We start from the raw sequence: 24,127 nt of genomic DNA, 5'->3' as shown, positions 1-24,127 counted from the left end.
CGGGGTGGCCGTTGTAAGTGGCCGCCGTCTTTCCCGACAGCCCTTTACTTCACTCTCACGTCCCCTGACAGGCAGTGCACACACGAAGGCAGTGGCAAGGCTGTTAGTAGGTGACAGTGTCAGTTAAGGCAGGCTGTTAAGAATGGTGTCTGGGCCTTACGATACCTCTGCAGATGACACGGGAAAGTCTGAGCACTCTGCTGCTTTACAAGGAGTTGACAGTTTGCTGTTTGTCAACCATGGTTTACCATAATTGCGTGTTAAAGGATGGAGGATCTGCATGGAACAACGGCAAATCAAATGTAAAGGACAGCAGACAAAAACAAAAACACAACAAAAAACACCGAACCCCCAGAAAGGAGAGTCATAGCAGAGTCACATGACACAGGCAATAATGAAGATAAAGGTGGATGGAGCCGAGGACAAATCAGACATAAAAAAAAAAAGAATACAGCTTTACACAGAAAACTCAGTCTGAAAGGTGACCAAGCCCCAAGACAGGTAACCCTGGACAGAGGGCGGCTTCATGGGTCACTGGGCAAAGCATATTTAAAAATATGGTGGGAAGAGATACAAATGGCTGTGCTTCGGACAACGAGGGAAGGTCCCAGCCTGGGGTCCTACCTTGGGTGTGCTGGCCGCAGCGGGCACCTGTGGGGAGGCTGCCTGGCCAGCGTGACTGGACGCAGAGGTGGATCTGTTGGGGGACGCTCCTCGCGAGGAAGGCCGTGACCGGCGGCCCCGCGGCCGGAAGGCGGCCATCCCCTGGCTGGCGCCGTCGGCTAGGATGAACTTCTCGCGCAGCTCCATGTTGGTCCTTCCTTTGGCTGGATCGCGCACGCACAGCGAGGACAGAGAAGGGAGAGAAAGCACTCAGTCTTTGCGGAGGAGGGGAGGGCCGCCTGGCACCAGAGAGCACGCTGGGAATTTCGAGAACATCTTTTTGCCATGCCAACTCCAACTCAGCATAACAAGAAGTTAAATGCATTCCTGCACAATGCATTCCTCTCGGATTCGGGGGAGCGTGGAGATGGGAAAGGGGGTGCTCACTCTACCACTGGGCACCAGCGGGGGAGCCAGTGTGAAACGAGGTCAGCATGGAGATGGGAAGCTCATGCCACTGTTAATCCACGAGCTGCCGAGGCCCTCCTTCTGTCCCCCTTACACTGAGCATACAGGTCAGGAAGGCTGGGCTGCACCTTTTGCATGTATTGCTGAGGTCTGGGGAAGGCCAGCATTTAACACTGGGGTTAAACGATTACACAAAATCGGAGGTGGCTTGTTAGTCATGACGATAACATAGAAACTTCCAGAATTGTCACTGAGGTGAGGCAGCTAGTATTTTAATTTTAGGCCTTAAAAAAAAAACGAAACAAAACAAAACAAACAAACAAAAAACAAAACAAAAAAACCAGAAAACCAAACCAAACCAACCAAACGAAAAAACCTGTTTTACCGACATGCGGTAACAAACACCAGACCCAGGAATCCACGAGGCAATCAGCGATGTGGCACTCATACAAACACATATGCACATGGAGACCACTCCACAAGGACCCGATGGGCAGCGTGTCAGCGTGTGCCCCGTCACTCGCGTAACGGCCGCACTCGCTGGACCACGAGTGTGTCGCTTTTTCGGAACTTAAGGTTAGAAGCCCCAGCTCGCCAGGTGTGAGTTAAGCCATACACGTGAATGAAGCGTGTTATAGTAAAACAAATCATGAAAGCGAGAATGTGAAAGTGGGGAAGAGGAAAGCAAGGGGGGAGAGCCAAAGAGAGGGGTTGCCAACCTATAGTAGGCTGAGTAGTAGTAATTGAAGAGTTTGATTCCGAACGTAACATTTTACTCCCATGATGATGAACTGGAAAAGATGACACAGGATACCAGTCACATTAGAGAGCACTGTTAGCAGGGAGACAAAGTCCAGGAGGCGGGTACGCAAGGGGTGCTCCGGCCCAGCCTTCAGCACGCACTCGGGAGGAGTTGCACCAGCAGAAGAAGCCCTGCAAGGCCCCACGCAGCCAGGAGAAGAAGCGACTGCAAAGCTCGGCCAGCCGCGCTAGCTGGTCCTCCGTGACCCTGGGACCCCGTGGAACAGTCTGCATTTTCAGCGCCCTTTCCTAACCACTGCTGCGCTCACCTCGGGCTGCACCCTTGTCACAGCGCAGCCAAGTGCGCCACAAAGGCCTTCAATGGAGCTGAGGCAGTCCTACCGCCTGGCCGACGCTGTCCCCATCTCAAAGGCAACGAGACTACTGATGTGACTATGGGGAACAAGCCTACCTCGACACCAGTCACACAAAACTGGAGTGCAGTAACAATGGCTGTGCTACTTGTTTACATGTTTACTGGATGATATTTATTATTAGAACACTTTTTTTTTTTTTTTTTTTGGTATTTGTAAGAAGCTTTTTGTAGAGCAGCCGTGTCAGGCCAGACACAGCCTTGTGCATCCTATAGTGACTGCATTTCCCCGCTGCATTTTTATTCTGTGCTCAATTCAATCTCGCATTGCTTTATTCATCAGGGCTTTTGGAGCAACAGGTAATGTCACACACGCACGCATGCGTGCGCCCTACATACCCCTGGTGTGTAGGACAGTAAACCATTTAGGTTTGTGTTAAGCACACTTCATGCCTGTACCGTAAGGAAAACAGCTGACATCACATTTCTCAGAACAAATCCCCAGGGCTAAGTGAACACGGTGGATGGAGAGCGAGTGATGGAGCGGGAGTGCTCGTGCCTTGCTGCGCTTCACTTTAAGCTGCATCTTCAGCTTACAGAGGTCAGCACTACTGTGTGGCTGGACTTGGTAGACAGGCCTGCTGACTCTGACCCAGCTGACTCCAGATGCCAGCGCTGAGAGGGAGGCTTCCTGCAGGGCTTCCCACTTGGCAGCCTAACAGGCCGGGCTATAATAAGCCCACAGATTAAAACGAGTCATCACAGTCCTTTTGTTTTCTTTTTAAACTCTGAAAATAATGTACACTTACTGAGTAGATGGTACCTAACTACAAACTGTAATCAAATAGTCACATGACCAGTTAACAATCTAATGACCGTAGGACATAAAAGCGGGACTCAGGGATGGGGAGACGGCTTGACGGTTACTAGCAGGTACTGCTAGTGGGCAGGGCTTGAGTTTAGTCTCAGTGCCCATGGGTGGCTCACAACCAACCACCTGTAACCCCAAGTCTGGAGGATCCGATGCCTCCGGTCTCTGAGGACTCTGGCACACCCATACACACACCACATGCATAATTAAAAACAACACTATAATCTTAAAAAGATAGAACAGGTATATTGAAAGCTAACTTAAAACTCTTGGGTTGGCAGGTCTGAAGAAAGCTACAATATCATATTTATATTTCCAATATTCTGCTATTCAACTTTGAGGAGTGTTTGCTTTTGTTTTTAAGTATTGCTCTCCCCTCATTTCATAGATATTTGACTTCCAAACTTTTACTCTCCAGTATTCAGCCTTGGGGAGTGGAAATGTCCTTTTGAAAACTGTAGACAGGAAGGACTTACACACAGAAAATCCAGACTGTGTTTTTTGCCTACCTGTCTCAAATTTATTTCATTAGTGGGAAAATAAGAGAAGGGGGGAGGGGAGGGCATGTTTCACATCAGCTATGGGGTTCAAGCTGGGCCAGTTCGCTCTCAGTGTGGGAACATACCCAGCACTCCCGGGCTCTCACCGGGCTCACACCTGACCGAAGGGTCTCCTTACCCCTGCACGGATCATTTTTCACTAAGAACTCATCCAGAGCCATCCATCCACCTCCAACTCGAACCATCACCGTGCTTCGCAGGATCCGGACCAGTCGAAGTTGCTGGGAGTCTCCAAACTAGGCAGTGAAGAGAGAAAGGACCTCTAATTGTCAGGGCCGATTCTAAGCGAGGGGAGGGCATGCAGCTTGGAGCAGCGTAAGCAGCCAGCATAATTGCTTGCTTAGTTCACAGCGATTAATTAGTGAAATCTCGAAAGGGGTTTGTAATGGTCTACATTAGACTGCTGCATGCCGATTTAGCCCGGGGGAAGCAGTTTGGAAAAAAAAAAATCACAAAGGTTAATCAAGTGTAATGTTGAGGCTTTGTACTAAAGTTACAAATGATTTTCCTTTCTTGTAACAGAAGCAACACTCACAAAGCAGAAACTGAGGATGTCTCTAGGAACGAAGCACAGCCATGAAAAAGAAGCGCAGGTCCACTTGCCCAGGACTCACACAAAACAAAGCCTTCCTAAAGACTTCACCACGCTGACTCGGGAGCGTCGCCCCTCAGGCTAGAACTACCTTCCTTTGCGTCTGTGAGAAACTCTTAAACTCCTTTGTTACTCTTAGGAGAGTTCTCACTTGGGGAAAAAAGTAATGGATGCTTATGACTAATAAGAACTCCACACTAAAACTCTGCATCTCTAACGGTCTGGCAAACCAGCTGGCTGGAGGCTGGATTAACACGCCACTTTGTGCTACTGCAATCTTAAAACAGACGCCGACAAATTAGCAGTGACACGGACTTCAAATCTCAAAGGGTTTTTTCTCAAAGCTGTTTGTACCACGGGTGCTGCAAGCCTTGCACAATCACTAGGCCACAGGTAGTTCCGATCATAACTTTACTTGTTTTCAAAGTCTGTGAGAAATGATGTTTATACCTGGAAATCATTTATAAGAGGCTCGTGCCCAACTGGGAAAAGCACCATATTGAATTTCATGCTTATCAACTTGGCAAGTGACAAAGAAAAAAACGAAGGAACAAACAGTCCGCTAGATGCCAACAGCTTCTTGGCAGAATTGCCTGTGACTATTCCCCTTGGTGTCCTACGATGAGCAGAAACACTCCGAGACTTTTCTGTAGTCTTTAATGCTGGACTTTAGGGCAAGAAGCCTAACAAAGGCCAGCCAGAGTCCGGCCAGCAACCTAAGCGCAGAAGGCCACAGAGGTGCTCCAGCAGGGTCAAGCACTGCACCTTGACTAAATCCTTCCTAAATCTGATTGTCAGACACTTGAGACCTAAATATCCCTATGGATGAACTGCTCCTGAAATGTGAATTTAAAAATTAAGACCTGTATTTATATTGTTAGAGACAAAAAATTGTGCTGCTAGTAAGCAGAGGGAAAAGAGGGCATGAAGAAAATTACCCTTAAGGAACCAGATAATTGGATCAGATAAATCTTGTTCAAGACCAGATTCAAAATTAGACTTAAGGACACAACTAAAAACACTTCATAAAATGATATTTTGGTTCTTAAATATGGTAACTTCTGATTTTACTTTTAAAAGGTCTTCTCCAGACAACTAATGGTGTCTTTAGAATTCCTCTAATTTTCCCAAGGCCAAACCATGAGACAAGAAAAACAGACTAATGTTGTTCTTTGTACTTTCAGCAATAAAATCTTTGAATGTATTTCTCTTATTTTGTATGAAAATGAAATATGTTACCCTACTTGCTTACTCAGAAAATATCAAGCATGAAAAAGTAACATTTAATCTGTTATAACAGATGTTTTATCCTCATTTTATCTTACATATTGTACATGAGTGTTAAATTATCACCCTGTACCCCATAACTTTATATGACTATGATATGTCAATTAAAAAATTTCCTGGGAAAACTCTATTCAGAGTAATGGAATAATTTTACTCTACACTTGGGTAATTTGCACCTTAAGATGTAGTGTGACTGGAGACTGGAACAGCACCCAGAGGCCGACTTGCATCTACATGTGGTCCTCTGTGTATGTATTACAGTTTTCACTTTAGTACTTTCACGGGGCCCCTGAGTGCGTGAACGAGTGGGTCTCTGATTCTTGTGCCTTCTCTCGGGGCTCCTTCCCTTTTGTTGGTTTGCCTTGTCCGACTCCGGCGTGACCATTCTATCTTACCATGTTTTAGTTTGTTGTTATCTCTTAGAAGCCTGTTCTTTTCTAAGGAGAGACAGAAAGGGAGTGGATCCAGATGGGAGAGGAGGTGGAGAGGAACCAGGAGGAGTAGAGAGAGAGGGGATATATTATGTGAGAAAAGAATCTATTTTTAATAAAGGGGGAAAGATGGAGTGTGGCCTACGATTGAGCAGCGACCACTACCTAACACGGTCTGCTCCCTAGAACAGGGCAGGCAAAGCATCTGGAACATGTGCCCGTTAAAATGTAACTTCTCGTATGCGCATTTTAACATCCTGATCATGCTGCAGCGCCACCAAGCAGTCCACGCTGACTTAAATGTCAGTGCAAACGTTTGGCGAAGACAGCACAGAACACGACCCGGCATGCCCTGGGCACCAGTGACTCAGAGCCAGGCAGCGACGGGACACGCCTGCCGCTCCCGAGCCCGATCAAGACCTCTTGGTGCTTTGTCTTCCCACAGCCACTGCTTGACACTGCAGTCTGTCATATGTGCTCAACAGTCTGACACAGTGACGTGTGGACAATCAAGTGTGTGTTCCAGTGACCACTGGCATTAACATTTGTTAACAGTGAAAAATGGGACTTGAACACTGAGTTTTGATCCTTGGAGCCAGCCAATCAGCTACAATTCATTATCTGGTTCGCTTAAACGTAATCTCCTCGCTGGAGGCACAAAGCAATAAAGGAGTCCTGGATCCAGGACTCTGAGAGCGCTGACAGAAACAGCACACCAACCAACACTGTAGGAGCTAGCAAGACAGCATGGAAGGACTGGCCATGGCAAGCTTTAATGACTATGAATTCAAGATTAAAAAAAGTCATTGGGAACTTGAGATTCCACTGGTTTATACCTGATTTCCCAGGAAGAACTGATAAAAAAAAATGAAAAATGGAAGAAAGACAAAATTAGTTCAACAGGAACCTTTCTATATGGATCAAACGCACACACACACAAACACACACATACACACTCTCACACATATACACTCACACACACCACACTTATATATATATATATATACTATTTCCCAGTCTCTCTCTCACACACACACTCATATACTCTGTCTCTCTCTGTCTCTCTCTCCCATACACACACACACTCACAACTCACACCCTGTGCTCCAGGATACAGTATTTAACTTAGGGATATGCAAGTATCCATTTGTTCTGATGTCAAGCCAAAAAGTTTTATTTCATTTTTTTTTTTTTTTTACAAATTTATTGAAAAAAAAAATCCTGATTTCAAACTGGAAAAAAAAAGTGTAAACAGTTAAAGTTTTCAAATTGAAGTTAAAATGGTAGATGAACATCCTTTAAAAATGAAAATGTGTTACACTATAACAAGCCATACTAAGGACACTTTACACATGCTCCTCCTTTTCTGCCGACTAAAAGATATTTAAAAAAAAGGAAAAAAGAGACAGAATGATCGAATTTATAAAAAAAGGAAAAAAGAGAACAGAATGATCAAATCACACTATTTTAATGTGAACCAAGTTCATTTAGGTTTTGAATAAAAGCAAAAATTACTATATGAATGGAAAAAACTATCTTTTTCATATTTACAAAATGAGTATTTTTTAAATTCTAGAAAAAAGAAACAAGATTTTAATTTCATGGTTGTGAATAGCTATTACTTAGAAGCTCGAAGCTTACCTCTATTCATAATAAAATAAAGTAATGTGGAACAGCTTGGACATATGACTTAAGTATTTTACTTTTAGTAATTTTCTCCTTAAAAGTGAGATGTGTGTGACATGGCTCAGACAGTAAGGGGACAGTCATCGAGCCTGAGGACCCAAGTTCAGGCCCTACAATTCATTTAGGAGAGTGTTGACGCCCACAAGATGCCCTTTGACCTCTATGCATATTGTGGCATGTATGTATGTACATGCACACATGCACGCACACACACACACACACACACACACACACACACACACACACAGATGTGAAAGGAGTTTGAACATCTTGTGCATGTCACAGATGGCCGGCCATTCAAACGCAAGCTCTCTGTACAACATACACATTATGTAATCTGGAAATTCAGCCAGTTTAAGAATGAGAAAAGCTGCGGGGTTTCCTACACCACTACATCTTGCGATGGTGTGAAAATAATTAGGGTTCCTAGAAAACAACGTAGATCCAGCTGACACACACTTCAACTTGTGCTCTCCAGAGACCCGGGCCCTCTGAAACACTCACCCTGTATTTGTTGTCACCGATTTGCTCAACCTGGAATCGCTTCGCACATTTACACTTTGCAACTTGCCTCGTGACCTGTTCAAGACAAAGGTGAAATACTCATTTTAATCTTGGTGCTTCACAGGGGGAGCCTGGGAACCCAGGAGCTGGTTGTGAGTCACGCAGACACACTGGCACCGCCGTACACAGACACGCACCTCATCCTCGATTTTATCCGCATCTGTGATGGGCTTGTATGCGTCTTTGTTCGGATGCAGAGCGGCCACAAACTCATAGTAGTCAATGTACCCATCACCGTCTCTGTCAAAGATGTCGGCCACGGCGCTCATCTCCAGGCGGCTGGTAGGGAACTCTGAAACGTACCGGGCAAATCTGGTAAGGTCGTTTGCTACAACTTAGACATATTTGACTGCATATTTTAATCTTAATGGGGCTGGTCTGGGTGATTGAACAGTTAAAAAAAAAAAAACTCCTCGATTTCAGCATAATAAATCAACAGTGTATGACCCAAATTCATCTTCAAGAAGTAGGATGAGGGGAGGGAAGCCCTCTTCCGGGGTTAGTCAGCAGCACTGGCCACTTCTGTGGAGTCGCCAAATAATCTGACCCAGGGCACTCATGCCCTGTCAATGTGACTATCAGGCCGGAATTATTAACTACAATTATCATCAAATCAGCACTCACTGATTTGCTTTTATATGCCAGCTAACTCACAGAAAATTCTTAGAAGCAAATATTACAATTTATTTAACTATTAACACAGCCTGAGGAGAGAGAAGGAATGTTCCCGTGGCTGCACAGAGCAACAGCGTGCCTCACTCAAGAGCTGAAATTATCACATGCTTTTCCAAGCTGGTGAGTTCCTGGTCAAGTTAAGAGGCATCACTGCACTAGCAACGCGAGTCTATTAGCCCCACCGTCTGAAGCTGCGCTTCTTTTCTGTACAAATTCTTCTAGCTATGGTCATCTGTCTTGGGACCTACTTGAGGAAAGGATTCCGTCGATAAACTCCTGCCGCGTGATCTTCCCATCTTGGTCCTTATCGATTCTCCTGAAGAAATCCATCACCCGCGACTTCTTATGATTCATCCACCTCATGTATTTTTTACGCCAGATATCAAAATCGAAGTTAGCAAACTCCCTCAGCTAAAAAGGACAAAAGTTTTGGCCGAGTCAGTGCTGTGGGCTCCAACTATCTTTAAACCTTTGTCCTTATTCTTTAACTTCATACAAGTCCACAATGACATACCACAATATCAATTTCACATTCTCCCCTCCAACTCTCATAAACCCCCAGACCCTCCCACGACTTCACGTTTCTGTTATTTTTAGCCTTTTTTTTCACAACTTCATTAAATAACTCGGTATTTATGTGCATGGGTGTGAACATCACATTCTGGTTTCTGCTGGCTCAATCGAGCCGCTGATGACAGGCTCCCGGTGGTACGCATCTCTCCCACGTCAAACCAAGACGTGACCTTACAAATGACTTCTTATGAGGTTTATCTCACCGCATCACTGATGTTTCTTTGCAAATAAAACCTTCAGATGAAAGCTGCTCACGTCACGGAGGTGTGCCCAGAGCGCCAGCAGCGCCTTGGTGCAGCCCAGGCCTGGGCACGTGTCTACCCTGCCCCTCTGTCCTATCAGCCACCCCTGTCTGTTAGACATCTAACATTTCCAAATTTCGCAACGTAACAAAGAGAAGCCTTCCACCACAGGGTCCAGACGGTAACAGACGCGTTCACCGGGGGAGCTGGCAGCAGACACGCCCAGTTAGAAAGCCTTTCTCAGAGATCAGCCAGTTGAAATGTAAGCTTTCTAGGTTTCGGATCCCTACATCCAAATCCCGAAGACCCGTTTCTTACAGAAACATGCACAATCTTAGTGTTTCTTTCCGGAGAGAAACAGCACTCGGATGGTAAGGATTTGCTTATGTGAGAGAAAATCATGCTTTTGTGCAGCGCAGCACAGAAAATGAAGACCAAGAGACAACGCAGAGGTAAATGCAAGCGTCTGCAGACCTCCTCCAGCCTGTCCAGGGCGTCGTTCAGCTTCCGCCGCCTTTCCAACGCCAGGAGCCAGACCTGCTGCCATTTGCTGACCAGCAGGTTAACCCGGGGATTCTTGGTTTCGATCTGTGTCTGTGACCCAGAGGGATACAGGCTTGATGCCGGGACGCGTTTCCCTGTTAAAATACAACTCCAGTCAGATGGCAGAGCGGCTTGTGTGCCGATGGGCACTGAGATGGGTGAGGGACTTTTGGCTCGTAGACAACGCCGACCCTAACTCCTGTGTACGGCACGGAAAATCACTCCAACCCAGCTATCCTTACTAAGGTTCGCATTCTGATCTTATGCACTGCAGACATGCTATCTCGATGGAGCCCACTAAATACCGAAAACTGCAAACTTAATGCTTCCAACATTTCCCCACGGACATTCGTGCCACTTCAATGATGAGGCGTTGTGGTGAGAAATGTTAAGAGAAGTTACAGGTACCTGTCCTTCTTAGAGCACAGGGCTGAAACATGGCAGGCTCCGGAACTAGAGTTGGATGCTTCAAAACAACAACAGAGCCAAGAAGATGTGTGGGTCCTAACCTTGTCCCACATCTATTCTCCACCAGGCCTGTACGTTTCCTCTCCTACGTACACACCCACACTCACTTTCTGGCTGCTTTCACAAGTCTCCACAGTTGCATAAAATAATGCTCACAGGGCATTTTCCCTACCTAAGTAGGGCTAGATATGGCCTAGAAAAATGACTGCCCTGTGACCATACTGCACCCAGGCTCTGGTTTTTGAGGGTAGCTACATGCTTGAACGTATGCTCCATGAGGGCTAGCTCAATTCGTCCAAAGACGTTACAGAGCACCCTCTTTTGCAGAGAGGGGAGCCTCGCTGAGAAGGAGGCGTCGCCTTCAACATTAGGCTTCTCAGCTGGTCGGTGGTGGGGACAGCAAGGCACCTCCAGCATTGTAGCTACACAATCGCCCGGTCTCCCTGTGGCAAAGTAATTACAGCGACTCTGCTCCCGCTTAAAAACAAAACAAAACAAACCAAGACACCGTTTAGAAACATACAAATTGTACGATGTAGACGGTACTGGTCAACGTTCTCCGAGCTAACTGCTACCGTTCTGAATGCCATCTGGTGGGTTAGGACTGACCAGGAGATGAGTAAACAGAGTCGCAGCCAGAGGAGCGTGAACAGGGTCAGCTGTTCTTCACCCAGATCAGTTTCTGTTGTTTGCTTTTGTGACATTTATACAATAGAAGGAAAATGGACCAGGTCCAAGCCGGGGTGTGTGTGATGATTTAGATTCCTATTTAAATGACCTCCACCTGTCATTGTCTTCTCTTAAGGGTCCTCTGTTACCAAGCCCTTCTGAGTAGTTTGAACACATGTTTATAGTATCAGGCCTTCAGAGGTGGAGACAACAAGATTACAAGTTCAGTACCAGCCTCGGCTATATAGCGAGTCCTGGGCCAGGCAAGACTACATAGGGAGATTGTAGCAGCAAATAGAAACCCAAGTAGACTGAATGCAGCTGCTTTGGTCCTGGGCTTCACATGGAGTCTTCTCACTCTCCCCAATTTCTTTTAGAATCTGAACAGTATACTTTAAACAAAGTTAAACACAGGCACCTCAGTATAGCTTTTTACTTGAAAAAAAAAAAAAAGATAAATACTTACAGCCAACATTTTCTTTAAGAAAACCTTTTAAGGCAGACTGCTCTCATGGCATAGCTACTTTCTTTCTAATTTCCAACAATAATTCAAAAGGAAAGGGAAGTGGCTTGGTCAGCCATCTTTGTTTTTAGACCCTGCCCTGCTTACTTCCGGCTCGTCCCTTGTCCAGGACGGGAATGTGAGACTGTATTGAGGAAGGATCGACAGCTCTTCTCTTATAGGTCTTGGTGACTTTGTCAACGTCGGGCTGTTTTCTGGTCATTTCCTCCATGAAGGTCTGAAAGGAATGAGGATGTCAATTAAATCAATGTACAGATTAAATCAACATTAGGGATGAACAAAAACCCAGGATGAAAGGACTGTGCTGTTACTCTTGAGGGATCATGTTAAAAGACTGTACTAGTCAGTGCTTTTACTGATTTCCAAAGAATAATGTAAAACATCACACCTGACCAAAGCAAATTCAAATTAAAAAACAAAACTGTCACTTTTCAGTTTGAAAAACAACACAAGCTAGTGGTCCTAAATATCTGCACCAACTAAGCCTGAACTGCAAAGCTCTTCCACCAGGGATTTTAGTGAGCATTTTCCTGCCATGGAACATTCCACCCTCACAGTTTAAACACTTAAATGACTGTGCACAGCTGCAGAGGGTGGCCATGTTGACCGCGTATGTACCCAGTGGTCATAAGCATCGACTTTAAAGGGCCTGAGGTTGATGACATTACCCTTTACTGTAGTTAGGTTTAAAAGGCTTGGTATCCTGCCATTCCTCATTGTGTCTCCTTGGCTTCTTGTTGTTGACTGATCCCTACATGTTGGGTACGTGGCAAAGGTGGAGGAAAGGCAGAGGCTGCGGTGAAAAGTGAGACAACACGGGTCTGGAACGTTCATCATGTTGGAAAACCTGAGCCACTCTGATAACTCCTGACCACACGAAGCATAACCTGAGATGCTTTGGGCTACTATAGGCGTCGTTAATGGATTTAACATTTTAAAATTCTGTTTTCTGGTCATGTGGGTGGATGTGCGTGTGGTCCAGTTTGTTAGTATGCAACCCACCCGTGTTCAATGCCTGCGGAGGCCACAAGCCGGCACTGGGGCTCCTGAAGCTGAATTTACAGTTGGCTGGGAGGTGAGCAGCGTGGGTTACTGCGCGCTCGTGACCTCTGAGCCATCTCTGCAGCTCCACTAGTTAAACAGGCTGTGGATCAGAGCACATACAATGCCCTCGCTTCAGAGCTTAAATCAGGTAAGGTACACAGGGTAAGGAGTCGCTGCGAGAGGAAATGCATGCCCTTTTAAGCAGGCTGCATTTGGAATATTCATCGTTGGTCACCTGAGGAAGCAGGGGAAATGCAAATTCGAAACAATAAAGCAAATGCCAGGCAGATCCACAGCAGTGAGATGAGATTTCCCAAGGGGAGGGAGGCAGTGGGGCTGAAATAACGGAGCTAAGGATGAAATGGAGAAGAGGGCAGAGCTGAGGTCAGGAGTTAGGACTTAGTCAGGAGCCTACAGGTGGTGGAAGGGCGCTCCATAGAAGGTGACAGAGCGCTCCATAGGTGCCCGGAAGAGACAAGCTGCAGGGCAGTTGCAGAACAAGAGACCCTTTATCTTGGTCTAAAATAATACGCTGGAGAAGCCCTGTGGTGGAAGAGAGAGGACACTGAGGCGACAGTGAAAACAGGTGAGGATCAAGTTCACTTACCTGGTGCTCTGCAATGAGGGTCTTCACCTCTTCAATCTCCTGTGGGATGACTTCCTTATCCTTCTCACTAAGTGTAGTTTCGGCCCACTGCAACCACGCCAGCAACGTCTCCAGCAGCTCCTGCTTGGCGATGAGCCCAGCCAGGGCCCCTGCTAACCTCTGCTGGTGCTGCTTTGCCCACGCCAGCACCTGGTGAAGAGACACAGCTCACGCAAGCTCTTCCCACTCAGCACAGTTTCACCGGCAAAAGCTCTAACAGTTCCCATCCTGTTCCTCAGTTCACCCCACAAGCACACAGGGCCCCCAGACCCTCTCCAGCGCCACCTTATTGAGCAGACATGGTGGACAGGTGGGACAAAACCTCCAGAGAACCAGTCCCGTGCTGCGTAAGGGCTCCTGAAACCTTTCTGGCCAAAGGCTCCTTCAGGGGCTGATGCTCAGGGTAACCTCATGACGGCCTCCCTTCCCAAAGCTCTAAGTCTGTCTCGATGCTGAAACTTCCCACTCCCCTGCCCCCGCTCACAGGCGCCGCTGCCAGGGATGGTGGAAGGCACACTGACCTCTTCAAACCTGGCCTGGATGATTGTTATCCAGTGCTTAATGGTGGTGATGGAGTCGGGGTGGCAGATGGCCAAAAGAGCGTCACCCATGCCAGCGGCCGCACTTAGCTCACTTCTTTTTTCTTCCAGTTTCCTCATGAACTCCTGCAGGAGAGCAAACACTCCAGTCAGCTGTTGTCCCCTGCTGAGCACAAGGGTTTGGTGACGTTCACTTACTGTCAGGGTTGTAAAAAATCAGTAAGAATTTCCATGTGGTGTAGGATTTGATCCTGGTTGGCTGTCCGCCCAGAGACACAAAAAAGGCTTCTATATACCGAGTTCAGTCTAAAATCTACCTGAGCCTGACATACTTTTCCTGCTCTTACAGTCCAGCTTCTCCCGTAGACAGTGTGCGAGGCACATCCATCTTCCAGCCATGCCTGCACGGCTGCCACTAACAGCAAGGCCATGTTTCCTGGCCGCAGTCAGCCAACTCCTCTTTGAGGACGGGCAGTAAGGTCAGAGGCACATGATGTAACACGCGGTTCACTAGGCTGATGCACTTCCAGCAGGACCTTGAGGGGCAAGGTTATTAACTGGTGCTGAAAAAAAAAATCTTTCAGGCTAATTGGAAGTGCCGACATCCACACTGAGGGGTGTGTGAGCATTGCAAATTCCTGACTTTTCCAGGCAGGGGTTAAAAAACATCTGTTATGTGGACCACTCTCGTGAGGGGTTTTGCCAAGTTCCAAGCACGGCTACAGAAAAGAGCTTAGCTTGGCTTGGTAACTCAAGGGCCACACTCCTGCCTGGTTAGTCGCTTAATGCTTTAAATTTATAATATGTATTAGAGGTTAGTTCTTGCGGGATTTCTTTTTATAAGGTTCTTAATTAAAAATGAGAAGTGGAGATGAGAACTGGGCCCGGAGAGTACACAGTGAGTGGACTGAGCCTGAAGCCTCCCCTGACCTGAGGCAAGAAGAGACACCTGCAGGTTGCCCTCTGACCTCCATGAGCGAATGGTAGTCCACGCAACACCCAAGACAACCCTGTAAATCAAATAAGCCCCCAAAGTGAAAGAGGCCTATGACTAGTAATTTAACGCTTTAAATGAGTTGCTTATTTTGCATATAAATGTAGAAATTATTACTATGCAATTCTAGTGGAATATTTTGCCAATGCTGAGCTGCTCCTTAAGGAAATACACATGCAACTGTGACCAAAATGGACTAACTCTGGTCGGAAGTCAAACGATCCTCTAGGAATATCATTGTGCAGCCTAGAGACAGGAAACAGTGTCTAGTTCTACCGTGACTACCTTCTTTCAAAAGGAAACCCCGGAAGACAGCTACCTACCCGGGCACGTAGGTGTGTGTGAACAGGTGTGTGAGCAGGAAGGGTGGGGACGGTCTCAGGTGCACCAGATGGTTAGTTTTTCCTCAGGAAGGAAAACAACAAGACAAAACAAACAAAACCGCTGCACTTGCTACGTGCAGTCTCTGGCTTCTGCTCGTTCCCTTCCTGAGCGTCTAATTTATTTTACTCAGCAGTGGGCAGCTACTCACTTTGTGTTGGTCAATCAGGGCCCGGAGGGCGTCCTCGTCGTCGGGGAGCGCACCATGGAAGCGCAGGGTCTGCTCTGCTTCTGCCAGCCACTCCAAGAGCGCGTGGACCACAGAGTGAAACTCCTCTGCCTAAGAGCACACACAGAGGAGGATTGCCCCGCACACCCGTCAGTGGCTGTTACACAACTGCACCCCTCCCAATGAAAGAGTCTTAATTCAAATCAAGCTCCTGAGTCCCATTAAGAGGACAGGGACGGACGTATGTTGCTACACTTTGCAAATATAAGGAGAGATGTAAAACATCAGGAAGGCCTCACCGTTCCTGCAGGTTAGAACTCCATGAGGGGCAGTTATCGGGACTAAGCAGAGAGTAGCAAATACCCCTGTGAAGTACCTGAAACCCCCCGGAGGCGCACCAAGAAAGGCTCCAGTCAGTTCTGAGACAGACTAGACTTCCTCCATGACCGTCCGGGATGAGGACCGGGGTGAGGATTGGACCCTCTGGTCTACCGGAGCTGCCTTGTGGCGGCTCCGGGATGTCACCCGTACTCCCAGCCAGGGTTTACCTGACGCAGGGCTGCTTCTAGCCGCGTCTGCTTCGATATGGAGAGCGCACACACCGTCTCCCAGCGGGTGCTTAACTCCTGCATCTGGACCCTGACCCAGGAGGAGTCATCCCGGCTGCCTTCCATGAGCTCTCTGGCAGAGCGCTTCAGCGCCTGCACGCTGCTGGTCCTCTTCCCCAACTCTTTTTGGAAGACCTAAGGAAACCATGTTAACTTTTACCACAGCTAACTTTTGATGACAGGACCTAAATAGCGAAAATGCATCATTGTAACACATATATGTACACAAAGCAGCACATACATACATCTATAGCCCATGGTTTTTTAGTGACCATATTTTTGACAGAATCTTCACAAGGTAGAAAAAAACTCATGGCTCCTCTCTGAGAACTTACGACTGGATAGATTTTGTTTATACCCAATGACATTATCATAAGGGAATATGTTTTAAATGAGATATATCAGATTTAGATGATGGTGATCAGCCTTCTCAATTTTAATTACACAAACATGCACACACATGCACATACACGCACACACACACAACGTCAAATTCCCTTTCTGAGTCACGTAGTAGGGAATCCTGGTTCCTCTCCTGTCCTTAGCGTGCTGCCACGACATGCAGGCTGGCTCACTGCTACTCTGAGGGACAAGCTTCAGAGACAGACTGAGCGAGCCTGGTGCACATTACGGGCTCCAGAGAGAACAAGGAATCCAATCCAGCTAGGCGGGCCTGCCTTCTATAACAAGCCCTTCCCCACAGCACCTCAGGTGTTAACCCATGATTTCCTAGTTCAGAGGACTGAATTACCACCTGTCATCTCAGAGGAAAGGCGCTGGGCTCTCCTACCTGCCCCTCTTCGTTTAGGTAACTTCAAGAGTAATGTGCCGTTAAAGAGAATGGTTTCTTTGGGCCACTCCAAGGGGTAAAGTTGAGCCCAGGGCTCTTCATTTTTAATCTAGCGCCTGTATATAAAACTACATATTCGGATAACTAGTTTTAAAATCGACAATGAAGTTCCTCTAGTGTTTTTGTTTGTTTGTTTTTTTTTTTTTAAATCACCTCTGGAGGGAGCTTATCCAAAACAGTCTGAGCAGAATGCGGCGAACAGTGAAACAGGTGCCAGCCTAACAGTGCTCAGAGGTATGCAGCCAGCCAGACATGGCCACTATCAATATACACAGGAGGGAAAACAGCTACATGTTCTCTCATGACAGGACTACCCAGTAGTTTCAAAGTAGATTTTCCAATGTTCTTTACATAGTGAAATTTTGGAGTCTTCCAATTACATTACTAATCTTCAGTGAATAATTCATATTTGATGAGTTTTTTGATGTGTAATAATTCATATTTGATGAGTTTTTTGATGTGTAATAATTCATATTTGATGAGTTTTTTGATGTGACTTTTTTGGTAGTAAATATCTATACAGTAAGCTCATCAATGTGGTGTTTATGTTCCAAGTAACACTTCAACATCCGCTGTTCCCTGTAGGAGTGCCTGGACATGTCTAATCCACCACACAAGGTCATTCTTGTTACTACAGAAGCAAAGCACTGTGGGCCTGACCAATGTGCTCTAATTTCTTTATCAGACACAGAATCTCCTGGCACAAAGATAACCTGGAACTGCAGCTCCTCCTGCCTCCACCTCCCCGGCATTAGAATGGAAGGGGTGAGCCGCCGTACTGGGCACAGGACTTTGCACGCACTAAGCCAGCATTCTACCGGCTGAGGCACACCCTCAGCATGCGCTTTATTTACGCTTTTATTTTCTGTCAGTGTTCAGTATAATACACTCTTCTCTACGGGTATAACCACAGACAAGAGTCAAAAAAGGAAACAAATATCCAAACACGTTTTAAAAGTACAAACAACAGTCTAAGAAGACCAAGCCCGTCGGAACGGCATAACCGAAGAAGCACGGAGAGAGAGGGCATTAAAAAAGCACGTGTGTGTCTCTCTGAAGTCAAAATCAAAGCAGGGAAACAGATTAGGAAGTCAGGTGAATAAATTCAACTCTTGGTCTGTCAGCCATGCTTCGTGTTTTTCTGGAGGCCTGCCGGGTTGCAGCATATTGCTGGATCATAAATTAAGGTCTTGGGGTTGGAGAGCTGGCTCAGTGCTTAGGAAGGTTTTCTTCTCTCTTGAGAGAACCTGAGTTCCATTCCTAGCACCCATGGCAGGTGGCTCATAGCAGCTTTACAGACCTGACACACTGCTCTGGCCTCTGAGAGCACCCAGCCCCTTGCCCCGCCCCCCAACATGCACATATAATAAAAATATGCACTTAAATAAAAATAGAATTAAGACCTAATACTTACCACCAGCTGGAAACCTCAAATATATCCTTAATTTACAAGCCCATTAGAAAATCAAGAGGAAAACTCTTTTTAAAAATAAATAAATCTGAGCACATGCTGTCAACTCATATATTACCACAAGCAGAGGATCTACTCATGACCCCTTAGGAGGGAGGGTCCAGGATCTGCACACCTAGAAGGTGGCTTCTTTCCACATCACTAATGAATGGTTTTAAGTTTCACTGCATATGCGTTTGAATGAAGCCCCACTCCCAAAAGGACCACAAAATGAAATTACTCTAAAACAGACAGAGAGCGGGTGAGTAAAAGGAAAGCATTCTGGCGATTTACTTGCCACCATCGCTTCTGAAGACGGCCCCTGGATCTGCTCCGCCACACATCCTTCTCAATGCTCAGAATCAATAACCGAACAACACAACAGAAACAAAGTTCCCGGTACCTTGTGATTATCGATCAGATTCATCACTAAATCAATGTCTCCGTGGACAGGCTGGTCTTCTGCTAGCTGGGGCTCAACTCGATAGAGCCAGTCAATGAGGGCCTGCAGGGCGTCTGTGAACTGTCCAGAAAACAACAGGGCCTCCTCCAGCTTGTTTTGTCTGAGGGGGGAGAAGGAGGCAGGTTAGCCTTCTGAAGCTCCCCATGGTGGCTGGTGGAACGGAAGAGGAGGAGGCAGTCTCCAGACTCCCCCGCTTTCCTTAGAAAACTCTTTTATGCCTTTAGACACACACGTGGCATCTGTTATGGGAAAAATCTCCTCAACCTCATCTTTGTAAATCACTGATCCTTCATTTATTTTCTTATATGCGTGAAGCTGCTAGAACTGAGCATTCTCAGTTCATCTCGATACAGGTTGAAAATCTATAATTCAAACTTCAAAATTAAAAATTCCCCAAATCACTAACATGCCACTGAATCTCACTCTATAAAACTCTATACCATACATGCTTTTATTAAAAAATAAAACAAAAAACAAACAGACAAACAAACCCATTGGCTTTCTAATTTTCGCTCTGAGGCCCTGGGATCCTGTGAGGAAGAAATGGTGGGAGAGTAGCCTTGTAGATTGTGACAAGAATGAGAGAATCTGTGAAGTGAGTCAAAACCAGGACTGACACCTCCGAAGACAAGTTATCAAGAGAAAAATCACTAAGGGGGTTATCACATGATGCCACAAAAGATACCCATCCCAGCAGGCGGATCATTCTCAGCACAGAAATATAAGGAAAACTAGTTGGAATCCTCAGGAACAGTTAGAATAGGCAGAAGAAAAGAAAAAAATAACAGCTCTTGAAGGCAGGTCTTTTGAATTGTTCATATCTAACAGGAAGAATAAAAGAGAAGTAGAAAAGCATGGAGAGAAGATGCAAGAGCTTTGGGATACCCTGAAAAGCATGTCACTGGCATACTTGAGAAAGAAGAGCTACAGGCTGGGAGCACAGAAAACCAGTTCATTGAAACAGCAGAAATCTCCCCAAAGCTTGGGATCGGAGTATCCGGGCACAAGAAGCATTTAGAACCTCAAACACACATGACCTCAGAAGTACATCACCATAACACATTCAAGTTGTTAAAAGTAGGGGACAATGAAAGAATATTCCAACCTGCAAGAAAGTATTGTCCAGTAACATTAAAAGAGACATACAGAAGAATAACAGCAGGGTTTCTCAGAAGGAACTCTAAATGCCAGAAGGGCATGGAGTAGTGTATTTCAGGTTCTGAGAGAAACCAACTACCAGTCACGGCTGCTGTGTCCTTCACAGTCAAAGGAGAGGTAAGGACCTTCTGTGATAAGGATAAAAGGCTTAAGGGAATCCTATGCCCAGAAACAGAAAGAATATAATCATTGGGAACATTAGAAAAAGAAACACTCCAACAAGGAAGAAAGAAATACCTCTCATACAGCAAACATCAAATGTACAAGATAAATAGGAAGAAATACACAAACTATAGTTGAAGCTATTTGAAGAAAATCACAAAGAGATAGAAATTTATATGCCAAGTGCTGGAACAGCACCCGATTTTATAGAAGCAAAACACCACAGACACAAAAAGGAGATTTGGGCCCCACTGTAACAGTGGGTAACTTTCATACCAAGAATAACTTTGTATAACTGGAGAAAACATCCCCAAATCACGTGCAAGCACAAAAGACAGCATATATCCCCCAGGGATCCTGAGTAAAACCACACTGGAGCTAAAATAAGACATAAGGGAAAAATACTTCAGGCTGTTGGTGCAGGTAGATTTCCCAGATAGGACTAAAGAAGTAGAGAACAAGGACTGACACCTGGGATTTTGTCAGAGCTTCTGCCCAGCAAAGCAGACTGCCTTCATTCTGTCACCTATAGAATAAAATGGTCTGAACGGAACTGAATGAGAATGGAGCTCACGGGCTCTTATGCTCGAACACTTGGTCTTCAGCTGGTAGAAGTGTTGGGGAAGGAGTAATAGGCGTGCCTTCGCTAGAAGTGTGGCTTGGCTAGGGAGGTGTGTCACGGGAAGTGGGCCCTGAGGCTTTCAAAGATTTCCCCAGGGTGCTCTCTGCCTCTCGTCTGTGGTCTGAGATGTGAGCTCTCAGCTGTTTCTGCTGCTACGCTTTTGCTCCACCATCATGGACTCTAACCTTCTGGAATAGTAAGCCCAATTAAATACTTTCTTTTGTTAAAAACTAAAAAAATAAAAATAAACTATCTCAGGCTACCTACATATGTAAGGGATATATGAAACATGGATTTTGAGTTTAGACTAGTCTCACCCTCAAGATATTTCATGGCATATATGTAAATATTTCAAAATCTGAAGGAAAAAAAAAAAACCAAACCATCCAAACCTGAGTATTTCTGCTCTCAAGCATTTTGGATTACAATACTGAACTTTTCTGACAAAAGTAACTAGAACTAAGGATCACAAAATAAACAAATAAATAAATAAATAAATAAATAAATAAATCCGAAATACAGGATGTTTGAACTTTTATACAATTACTGTACTTTCCTAAATACTTATAGTTTTAAAGTGAAACCTTGGGGCCTCATAAAAATCCAGTGGGAAAGAGGAAGATGGAAGCCTGAAGGAATCCTGGGCCAGGGCAGGGCTGCCTGGCGGGCCATGTTATGGAGCCTATTTTATTTTATATCCAAACCAAGTTCCTACAGGGGGTGAGAGAGAGAAATGATAAGGCTCTCACTTACATGTTCATGTGACTACTCTACTAGTTATATGCAAATTAAAAGAGCAAAATCAGTAGATCTGGGTGCTAGGCAGGGTGGCACTGCCTGTGATCCTGGAACGCAAGAAGCTGGGAAAGGAGGATCAGTGCAAGTCCGAGGGTGGCCCTGGCTACACAGGGAGCTGAGGGGCCACTGGAACACAGTGTGGGACCTAGCAAGTAGACCTAGTTGAAACAGATTTTCCTCACCCAAAGAGGTCTCTGAGGTCCACAAACTGTGCCTGCAAACACCCTCCCGTGTATGTGACGTAGGTGTGCAAAGTCACCAACGGCCAGAGTAGCCTACCTTTCCACAGACTTTCCACATATGGTGTCCCATTTGTCCCTGAGTTCACTCAGCATGTTGTCCAGCTTCAGGCTGTCATCAGCCAGGGAGGTTTTCTCCTTCAGAGAACGCCCAGTTCGGTTGGTGGTATCATAGACAGAATGTTTACCTCCGAGTGATTTCTGAAACTCCTACATATTTAACAAGAAAAGAAAAAAAAAAAAAGATTTTGCTTGAAGAAATAGGTAAAAAGTGTCAAAAGCAGGATCTTGTTTAAGGCTCGGCCTTCAGTCACTTGCTGTCAGCATCATGACCAGCTGCGATGTATTAACTCTCTGTATTAACTGTCATCCACGGCAAAGAGAAGCTTCTTTGCTTGAGGCCGAGAGTCCCACCGGCCCTTGTGTGTAAGCAGATACTAAGGAGGCACTTTGACATGTTCATTTAATGAAGCTAAGGTAGTATGTTCATGTTTTATGTGTATGACCTCCCTCGCCATGGACCTTTGACCAGATTCCTGGCAACACACATCAGATCAGATCTCCCCTCGGCTGGTTATTCCCGTAACGGTCACGCCACTATTGCCCCACCAGGCATACCTCGCCTGGCAGACTGGTATTGCAGCGTGCAAGATGCATGTGACCCACTCTAAGCCCCAAAAGAAACCGTGAGGGGGGAGAGGCAGAAAGAATCCGAGAGTTGGCCAGTTAGGAAGAGGGTCATTAGACATTGTGTTCTGGGTATGTTAAGCCGTGACACGCACAAACTCACAGCAGCTTTAGCTGCTTACATAGGATCTGCATAAGGCTAAACCCGAAATGTACACTAGTCAGTCACAGGTGGGGGAGGGGCCCATGAAGCCCACCCCAGCCTAGGGCAGTTATTGGTAGAGAGGGACACTACTGGGGGTGAGGGAACTGTTGTCTTTAGTGATATAAATGGTCAGTTATTCATGATCCACTGGCCACTCACGTCCTTGTTAAACCCAGTGGATCACAAATGAAAAAGAAAGGAAGGAAGGAACACATGAAGGAGACTCGGTGGGAGGAGGATGAGGGAAGGTGAAGTGTGAGTATGACCAGGACGCACTGTATACATCAACACCATTTTAACAGACCGTTTCCTTCTGAAGAGGCATCTCTAACAAATGGAGGGCTGGCAACGGGAGACACCAGCCCGCCAGCAAGCCCGAGGAACAGCTCTGTTCTACTCAGGGATGTCTCAGGGCAGAACACAATCTGAAATCCCGACAACTGAGGGTTTGCTCTTTCTCTTAGAAGCTCAGTGACCATAGCATATCTGTTATGATCGAGAAAATAATTCACGGCAAATCAAATCCTAAATCTTCTTTTTGTCTGTGTGGATGGAGATTTTTAAAACCAGGGCCTTGTGCACAGTAGGCAAGTCATGTGATGCCTCCAACACCCCCAACACTTTTGGAGACATAAATCACAAACTGTAGGAACTGTATTAAAATGCAACTGCCAGACAATGAGCACGAGTCCAGACCAGACAGAGTGATTAGATGATAGTGCAAATTTACCACGACAGTCTTTTGTTGTTGTCACACATCCTTGCTGTCATGCAATGTGGATATTCACAATAAGGATACAGGTAATCTGTCTGTGAGCCAGGACGTCAGAACTGCCATTCTAGGGTCAGTCGGTTAGACCACCGGGAAAATCTATATCCATTCATTCTCTCCAGCCCCAGGAGCAGGTAGCTATGGTGCTAATGTAACAGCTATATGGTACCATTCTTTACCTGTTAGCTATGACTTTCATGGTTATGGATTTACGTGTATGAGGAAGAGAATTATATTCTTTCTACACAACTCAATAGTACTGATAGAACCAAGACAGAGTGGGCCTCTCAGCACCATTTCCTAGGCTAGCAGGTTTTTTTGTAAGTATTTACAAAAAGAGCAGAAAAATGAGACCACTGCCACTGAAGATACAATCTCAGGAATGAAAGAAAGAAAGGTCAACTTAGCTCACACTCGCTAAGGTCACGGGACTGCAATGTTCTCAATGCTGGCAGTGCATTGGGATCATACCAGATTGGGAAGTCATAATTGGTCATAATATTATCCTCTGAGATGACTGGTTATATATAT

The 24,127-nt window shown here is 45.8% G+C and overlaps 1 protein-coding gene across 20 annotated transcripts in view; it reads right to left on the bottom strand.

Annotated features, from left to right (window-relative positions):
- Positions 1 to 24,127, bottom strand: part of Dst (dystonin) — a 405,488-nt gene that overhangs the window by 4,355 nt on the left and 377,006 nt on the right. For 10 of the 20 annotated variants that reach the window (XM_060369829.1, XM_060369834.1, XM_060369831.1 and 7 more), the window contains 16 exons: positions 22,033 to 22,202; positions 18,954 to 19,113; positions 16,191 to 16,385; positions 15,625 to 15,753; positions 14,081 to 14,224; positions 13,521 to 13,709; positions 11,957 to 12,086; positions 10,141 to 10,304; positions 9,100 to 9,262; positions 8,314 to 8,468; positions 8,117 to 8,191; positions 6,763 to 6,780; positions 3,735 to 3,852; positions 1,791 to 1,862; positions 625 to 827; positions 166 to 276 (listed from right to left, as the gene is read on the bottom strand). In XM_060369829.1, the coding sequence (XP_060225812.1) occupies positions 166 to 276; positions 625 to 827; positions 1,791 to 1,862; positions 3,735 to 3,852; positions 6,763 to 6,780; positions 8,117 to 8,191; positions 8,314 to 8,468; positions 9,100 to 9,262; positions 10,141 to 10,304; positions 11,957 to 12,086; positions 13,521 to 13,709; positions 14,081 to 14,224; positions 15,625 to 15,753; positions 16,191 to 16,385; positions 18,954 to 19,113; positions 22,033 to 22,202 (2,196 nt within the window). The remainder of the gene's footprint in view (positions 1 to 165; positions 277 to 624; positions 828 to 1,790; positions 1,863 to 3,734; positions 3,853 to 6,762; positions 6,781 to 8,116; positions 8,192 to 8,313; positions 8,469 to 9,099; positions 9,263 to 10,140; positions 10,305 to 11,956; positions 12,087 to 13,520; positions 13,710 to 14,080; positions 14,225 to 15,624; positions 15,754 to 16,190; positions 16,386 to 18,953; positions 19,114 to 22,032; positions 22,203 to 24,127) is intronic. The other 10 variants (XM_060369832.1, XM_060369837.1, XM_060369840.1 and 7 more) reach the window with 2 other exon arrangements.

The sequence above is a fragment of the Meriones unguiculatus genome, chromosome 16, assembly GCF_030254825.1.
Source record: "Meriones unguiculatus strain TT.TT164.6M chromosome 16, Bangor_MerUng_6.1, whole genome shotgun sequence".
Taxonomy (NCBI): domain Eukaryota; kingdom Metazoa; phylum Chordata; class Mammalia; order Rodentia; family Muridae; genus Meriones; species Meriones unguiculatus.
Note: the sequence above shows the minus strand (reverse complement) of the source record. Positions and strands in the feature narration are given on the sequence as shown.